General features: G+C 34.7%; 1 protein-coding gene across 3 annotated transcripts; it reads left to right on the top strand.

Moving 5' to 3' along the window:
* Positions 1-356: 356 nt before the first annotated feature.
* LOC123528774 (uncharacterized) lies at positions 357-7,639 on the top strand. Of its 3 annotated transcripts, none has more exons than XM_053521575.1 (3): positions 357-471; positions 4,316-6,179; positions 6,525-7,639. In XM_053521575.1, exons 1-3 carry the CDS (start codon positions 422-424, stop codon positions 6,789-6,791), a joined length of 2,181 nt encoding a protein of 726 aa, XP_053377550.1. In that variant the 5' UTR covers positions 357-421; the 3' UTR covers positions 6,792-7,639. The 3 variants fall into 3 exon arrangements, with proteins under 3 accessions (XP_053377550.1, XP_053377551.1, XP_045164697.2); XM_053521576.1 differs by having other exon boundaries at positions 368-419; XM_045308762.2 differs by lacking the exon at positions 357-471 and adding an exon at positions 1,851-2,002.
* The last annotated feature ends 942 nt before the right edge of the window (positions 7,640-8,581 follow it).

Below are 8,581 nucleotides of genomic sequence, written 5' to 3'. Positions count from 1 at the left end.
TTACTTGCGGAGAACAGGTTTGTACTGGTACAGAATCCAGGAACACTGGTTAGGTTATGACACAAGTATCATATTATTTCCTACTAAGGTTCTAGGAATAACAGGATACCTAACTGCCCGCCGTTACATGACTGAAATACTGTTGAAAAACGGCGTTAAACCCAAAACAAACAAAAAGCATTAATATTTCAAAAATATAAAAAGGCGATTAAAAAGATACGACATACATCGTATTGATCGGTCAAAATTTCAATGTCCCATTGTCCCATGTTACATTTGCATCCAGACCTATGTGAAGATACGTCTGTGTTTCCGTTTAAGGCGGGAAATTGCACACATGTCGTCTGTAACGTTGACGGAACGTCATTTCCGGATATCAAGCGCACATTTGTTTGAAAAAGCTTAAATAACGGAAGAAGGTATGGAGGAAAATTTAAATTTAGATAATTTGTCCCACGCGCGACAAAATCTGTAAGTACTGTTTTTGATAACACATTTGACATCTAAAGAATTATCATCCGTTCAATTTTTTTGTTGAGAATACACACTTTTTGTACTGTGGTGTCTTTTTGTGAAACCCACTTTATTTATTTCTTTCATCCGTAAAATGGTCTGTCAACTCAAATGTCCCCTACAAAGAAAACAACGTCATATTTATCTATTCCGAAAACCTATCGTTGTTTTATCTAAAAATGGTGTGTTATATTTAAGTGATAAATGGGAATACAGTCAAAGTGCATACTGGGGAAAGTCAAGTGATACTATTGATAACATTTTGTCACTAAATAAAAATATGTTGAGCCGTACCACAGTGCAATTGCGACCAGCATGGATCCAGACCAGTCTGGTCAGGATGCATGTTTCTCTAATAGCAATAGGCTTTGAAAAAGCAAACAGGATGGATCCTGACCAGATTGCGCGGATGCGCAGGCTGGTCTGGATCCGTGCTGGTCGCAAATGCACTATGATGGTTTTCTCATGGTGCGGCTCAGTTAATGAAGACTTTTATGACCGCTTCTCCCTGGTGGAGCAACCGTAAAGGGACGTTTTGTCGTAGTCTGTGTCAAACGTAAAAACCGGGGTATGTTAATTCGTTGATATTTAAAGGGATGTGAGAAGACTTATGAAATAGTTGGTTTCGGTGCAAAAATTTCCTTGATCGTTGTCGGTTGCTGACATTCTGTTTGTGTATCCGAGAACTAACAGACGATATGCACGTGGCATTGATCAAATTATTGGTTGATACTGATTTCTTACTGCTCGTTCAAAGTAAGAATAATTCTGAAATATCAATTAAACATTCACTTATCTGCGTTATATAAACGATTCATTATTATTTTCTCATGATATCAGGAGCAATGAGAACATATTTCCTGGTATTTATTGAGCATCCCGACAAAATGCATTAATGATCGGGAGGCCCAGCTTCACAAAGATCATAGATTCTCCTTAGTCTGAACTTTTAAAGTATACCTCTTTCATAGGATAAATCAATATTACTTATTTCATTGCAAAATGATGTCTTTAATTCAACGTTATGACACAAGTATCATATTATTTCCTACTAAGGTTCTAGGAATAACAGGATACCTAAAATGAATCCACTCAAAATGATTTTCGTGAACCACCTTTCACTTAAGGAAACGAGTCCAAGCACTATGATACGCCAATACCACAAAAACGCGACTAAGAAGGCGATCCTGCGCGAAACATAATTATACATAGATTTCTATTTGGCATATGTATCCGTATTTCTATATTAGAAGAAATGTTACGGCGGTATACACAAGTTCGATCTTGTAAATAAGAGGTTACTAAAAATACAACACGATTTCCTAAGAAAGACATGATTTCGTTTTCGAAAAAGGAAAATATCCTGGGACGTAAGCCGTACTTTGAACAAATATTGGTGATGTGAATCCTTGCTAATTGTAACGCCGATAAGATTTTACACTAACACCGATGATATTAGTGACCTCCGCGGGCAAAACCATAATAGTGGGTATGTTTTATACATGTTTCATATTTAACAATGTAAAATGTAATATTATTTAATAGTTTTCAGAAGATATAAATATTGCCAAGTTGTTTAGTTGTTGTGTGTATTTACGTTATGCAATTATACATACGTAATTTGTAAATCGCATACAGGTCAAAAGGTTTACAAATAAATATCATGGCATCATGCCAAACAAGACTTATGCTCATCGCTATAGTTTACTAGATGTACTAATATAAAACATAAGCATATACTAACATTCTGCAGAATGTTGTGAATGTAATATATTGCATTATCTCATAATATTATAAACAGAATGTTAATGCTAAAGATAGATAGCTAAATTGAAGTTTTTAAACAATATAAAACATTACCAAAGTTGCGTAAATGGAATGAGAATATCCTTATTCTTCAGTTGCTGTTTTGTTATAGTAGCGTATGTAATTACGCATTCATTCATAAATTATAGCAGCGAAAATACACTTAAAGAAGGTAATAGCTATACAGTTTACAAATACATTTGAACATTTTCCTTTTCAGAATATTGTAGAAGATATATGTTTTACTAGTAAATAGGCCTATAAGGAATTAGATATCTAGATATCACATTTTTTATAAAAAGATGTACCAAGGAAAGGAAACAATTATATTAACCATAATGTTGTCTATAGAGAAACCTTTCAAACGTACTGTGACACCTTTAACAATGCCAGTCGGCACAACTTTTCGTTCTACTGTAATTAGAGGATCTACCACCATCTGCATTAAATTTTCTGTCGCTGAATAAATGTTCTTTTAGAATTTGCAGATATTGAAATTAAAGCAGCGTTGAAAATGTTGAAAATGTATTCAGTGTTACTGGAATTTTTACAGCTGTCAAAAACATTCTTCAAATATGTTTTTTTGTTTGTGTACAGATAAGCTGAATGTCGATCGACTATACAGTAAACATATCGACGTCTTCAATTCAGTTAATTATTTCATTATGTCTGTATGTCTTGAGGCTCTAAACAGGTTAGCTTGAGCCGGGGGGGGGGGTGGTACCTAGGTCTTTTACAGATATTATACTTAAAGACAGCGTTATTTAAAACAATGTAAAATCAGATCATATTTCTTAAATATATACGTCTTCATCGATATTTGCCTTTAACTTGAATCTAAATGGTTTACAGATAGCAATGTTCACCCGATTTGTTACATTGTTTTTCGAAAACATGTTAAAATATGCATTCTTCTTATATAAGAATACGTATGAAAATAATTTTATATGAAAATATGGTTTTTATTGCTGATAGATATGTTATACTGATACAAAAATTAATTTAATTATTATAAAATAACATGCTATGGTTCAGAAAATACCATATTAAACATTCTTTTGATAAAAATTACTTGTTTTATTTCTAATGAAAAATCCCTTTTCCATAGTTTGTAACTCCAGTGACATTTCAATTAAGCTTGTTTAATTATCTTATGAAAAACCTTCTCTTTTATTACACTTGATATTGAAATAAACATCCAGGTGACAATACCCGGAGGCAGTAGATATCGACATCGCAATACCGGTCACCTGTTACCAATACCAAATAGCTGTTGTCTCCCCTGATATCGATTTTCTGCAATATCGGTCATGAGGTCAATTCTTCCTCATGTATAAGAATGTGTATTTTGATAAATGAAATCTGGAAAATCTTTCAATGTTATAAATTTAATGACAATGATGGCATGTAAAATTATGAAAGGTAAGTTAAATTTTCTTACATAGCCTTTTCTGTACTAACATTTTTATCTAGGGATTGCATGTTACTTTTATATCTAAATTGGGATAATATACATTTGTAATTAGAACAAGATCATAATGAAAATTTCAAGAATTTAAACAGTACTTTCCCTGTTATCGTAAATACTAAATAGAAATAAAAAATATGAGTTCTACGTAAAATGTAAATATAGAAATGTTCTTTCCTCTTCAACTTTCCCATGCGTTTTTTTTCAACAAATGTGTGTTTAACATTGATGCATTTCTGGAATACTTTATTTTAGTAAGACTAAATGTATCTGTTACTTTTACAGGAATGACTACTGTTTATAAGGTGGATTTAAATAAATACTTCAAGAAAACAGAAGGAGAATTTATGTTTTAAAACTAATTATAAAATCTAATTAAGAAGTTATGTTACCGGCGAACGAATTTTATAATAAATAGACGAAGCAAAAAGAGTCCTACTGTAGTACACGTTGCAGACTTCTTGACAGGTCTTTTTTTCTGTCGTTTACTCGCAAATATTTTATTATTTTATTTTGTATGCTTTACAGAATACAGAAAGAAGACATGTTTACCACGTTGCTTAAAGCGGTTAAGAGCGGAAATCTGGCAGAAATTGAACAGTTTATGAATGAAGAGAGAGAAACAATACAACTCACTTCCCAAGAAGGACGAGAGCTTTTTAAAGAAGCAATTGTATCAACAAATTACGAAATCATTCAAGCATTAATAAACGGAAGAATTTTAGAGAACGGAAATAGTCCTCGCGAATATCTGAAACCATTGAACGGCCGAACAATATTTGGCTACGCTGTATTTGAAAAGTTCGATGAAGGAGCGATAAAGATTTTGTCTTCTAGTGGATATGATATGTTATGTTATTCTGAATGTGCTGAATTTGTTTTAAAACTGATCGAAAGTTACAACCCAGATGACCTATCGGGCTTCATCACGTACCTTGACAGACTGAAAATAATATTGTCCATGTGTCCTAACGATTTCGTTCAAAACACTTTAAGAAAAATGTTGTATAATGAATCTATTATCCCTGAAGTTATGCATTCTGTTGAATGGTTGAAATGTCACTTTAGATACGGGTATGGAGTTTCCAAGTTTAGAACCATCAACAAGATCCATATGGAGATGGGAGAGGGAAAGTGGTCTGATGCTGTAAATAGCATTTTGTCACTAGATGAAAACGAGGTTAATGAAAACATTTACGAAAGCTTCCCTCCCGGTGAGAACGTTCCTAGGTGGACTATTTTATCATATGCTGTGTCAAAAGGCAAAAGTGATATTGTTAATTTGTTGATAAATAGAGGGGCTGATGTGAACAAACATTCTGAAAGAGTTCAAGATGGGAGACTTATTAAATTCACACCATTTGAGTTGGCTGTAGAGCTAAACTTTTTCGAGTGTTGTCGGTTGCTCGTAGAGAATGGCTCAAATCTGTATCTGCAAAGCTCCAACTCCATGGGAAATATTTTGAGGAATGCTGTTCGCCATGAAAACCTTGCTCTTTTAAAACTTATACTTGAAAACCGGCGTTATTCCGATGACGACATCCAGTTATGTTACGATGACGTAGAACGGGAAGTTCGTGGTGTAAATATCCAGGCACAGATGACGGAGTGTCTGAAAGTCTATAAACGATTTGAGAAGACAGAAATAACCAATGCTATAAAAGCAATGTTATTATTTCATGACGGCACACAACAGGAAGCGTTGGATTGTATACGAGAGTTGTCTGTCGATGACCTCGGCGAAGAAATTCGCCCGTTCTCTTCCTGGAGGCAAAGCTGGACCCTGCTAACGTACGCGGCTAAACTGAACAAATTAACGATAGTTGAAGCTCTGTTGAACCGAGGCTGTGATATTAACCAAAGTACGAGATTAATGCCATATAGCAACGAATGTACGATTAAAGGAGCCCTTATTTTTGCCGTCGAAAATAATAATTACGGCATGTGCAAGCTTTTGTTAAATGCGGGAGCACTATTATACCACGACAACAATTCAGCCTTTCCGTACGCGTTTCGGCAGAAGAATCAACAGATCCTCAAACTTCTTGTAGAACGCTTAGAGGACAGCTGTCACGTGTTCAGGGAATATGCCTCTTTTGTTGATATCTCTAGCAGCGTAAATGACATTGTGGATACTTTTAGTGTAGACCTGCTGAGTTTTATCCTGCAAAAGGCTCGAATCTCGGTGGACCTATGGTTTAACTTGATACAAGAATGTTCGCTGCGGACGTGTTTTAAGAACGGTGCTAAAAGAGGACGGCACTACTTTCTCAATCTATTGCTTAATTTCTTACCGTTTGCTCCAAAGGAATTGCAGACCGCTCTTTCAATGTTCAACGAACGAAATGAACACATTCGTACTTCATTAATGCACCACAAAACTTCTTTTAAAGTACGTACTTTTTAGCTTAATAATACATGGTAAAATCCGTATAAAATTCATTATGAAACACTTGTACATGATTCAAATTTGATTGGGAATTCAATCATTTTATTGATCAGTTGTCAATTTTCTTACAATATCTATAGACAAGATCAATAATACCTGTGGAGAAAGATATATATTCTTTTAAGGAGCAGTCTCAAGATGTATTCATGATCATTTTGAAAGATATTCTATATCGTGTGGTTTTTGTTTATTTATGTACATAATGTTTCTTTTTTATTATTTCATCCAGTTATTTTCTTGCGGGGATGCAAACCTATGTTTATTTTTCACTGTTTTTGTCTGTTTCAGGAGAGAGACTGGCTTCAAACGAATGTGGTCAGATGTTCAAGCCTTCAAAATCTATGTCGGTTTACAATCCGCCAAGCAGTACATCCGTTTACAGAGAGTAGTGTTCAGTCATTAGGGTTTCCAGTACTACTACAGGAATACTTACTTGAGCATCCATTGAGGAAAATTTCAGCTCATTTAACAACAGATGATTTGAGTGGCTTACTAATCGAACAGCAAGGAGAGAGATTTTATCTCTACGTGGATCATGAAACAAATAAGCCCTGAATTGTGAAAGATTTCTTCATGAAAGTCTAACATTTCAGTGTTTGCAAAATTTGATACTTGATGCAGAGGATGGTGTTCTCTAGAAAAAAAAACATGCCCAGATCCTTACTATATTTCATAAAAAAACATCTCTAGGCATATTTTCTCATATACGGGATTTTTATAACTCATGAAAAAGACATGAAATAGCCGCAACGAGTAAAGCGCGTGGCGTATTTGGCGTAACGTATGTAACTTATTATCTCTAGTGGACATGTTTATGTTAGTACATTACCTTCCGGTGCTAGCTAGGAGGTGTGAGATGTGTAATGATCTCTTCACAGATTTTGTTAAATATTCGTTACAGAAATGTTCTTTAACAATTTTATTAAAAAAGCTTGTGAATGCCTTGCTTTTATATATATCTTTAGGCACATTACAAGAAAAAACATTTAGTTACGACTTTTAAAGTTGTCCACTAAACGGTTCAACATGAAACACTGAGATGACACGACACGTTCGACCATGTCATACTGCAAGTAACGTAAAATCAGGGTTTTTTTACCTTCAATGTTCTAATGCATTTATATGTAATCGATTATTAAACATTTATCACTTGTATAGGCTGTATTTTGGAAAACATCAGAGTTTCATGATGCAGTATCCGTTTTGTATGCACGTTGACAAAACAGCCTGTCCGTAGCGCAAAGTTAAATGACAATATGTTTGAGGAACACACATTCTGAAAATCATGGCCTTGTGTTCACCGTTTCACCGTTTTTGTCTGTTTCAGGAGAGATTCAGCAATGACGTTACATCCGCAATTCTACGATAAATTTCATACACGTACTAGGTCGATATTAGTTATGGTTAAGTATGTTTATTTTTGTAAGTACTTCGCGTATTGGCATAAATACTGTTTTTCTGATGAAACGCATTTTTTATTAGCAGACAAATATGAAACACGTTAAAAATTTCTTTTTGGCAAAATTTTGACCTTCTTCTTCTTTTGATGAAAGCGCTTATACTGAAGAATGGATAAAATTATTTCTGTATGAAATCACTGAATAATGAAATGACGTAATTACATTATAATACTGTGGCTGATCTTCATTGAAATAAGATAATGCTTATGTTACGTATTGAAGATCAATCGTATTTGAATAGAAAAAGTGAAAACTCCACAGGTAGCTCAACACGACAAAAATGAAAATGTTGCAGGCTCGGTTTTGTTGGGCCTGTTATGAATGTAAGTGGAAATGCATGCTACCGTCCACGTCCTCTAGCCCCGGACTGAGCAGAACTTACGCATGTTACAAGTAACAAAAACAATTCTGACACATCCACATGGCTCTGATCTCTTTTTGGAAAATGGTGCATTATTCTGAGCTTGGCCTATCTTAGGTCGGTGTATAACCAACTTTACTTGTTAGGGTCGCAATTTCGGGCGCTCCCGCTCCCTTTCGCACTTTTGCATTTTCAACAAACGCCATTGGGTTGATACTAAGTATACTCTATATGAGAAACAATCGAGCCCACAAACAATAGCAATATCTAAGCTGTCTTACCGTTTAAAAACGGTTTGATTAGTTGCAAGCATTCTTCCATTCACTAAAGCTGCCACCTACTGCCAGGCTCTGAAAGTAGGGTAAGAGTTCCAGTAAAAGCTAGGGCAGTTTATATCGCCTATTTCCAGGTCCTCATATCAAGAAACAAGTCCGTATGAAAATATTCTGCTAGGTTTGTCTACAATAGCTAGATTGATTGCACTCATTTATCTTGTTATGACTAAGATCATATAATATCTTGGC

The sequence above is a fragment of the Mercenaria mercenaria genome, chromosome 13 (assembly GCF_021730395.1).
Source record: "Mercenaria mercenaria strain notata chromosome 13, MADL_Memer_1, whole genome shotgun sequence".
Classification (NCBI taxonomy): Eukaryota; Metazoa; Mollusca; class Bivalvia; order Venerida; family Veneridae; genus Mercenaria; species Mercenaria mercenaria.
Note: the sequence above shows the minus strand (reverse complement) of the source record. Positions and strands in the feature narration are given on the sequence as shown.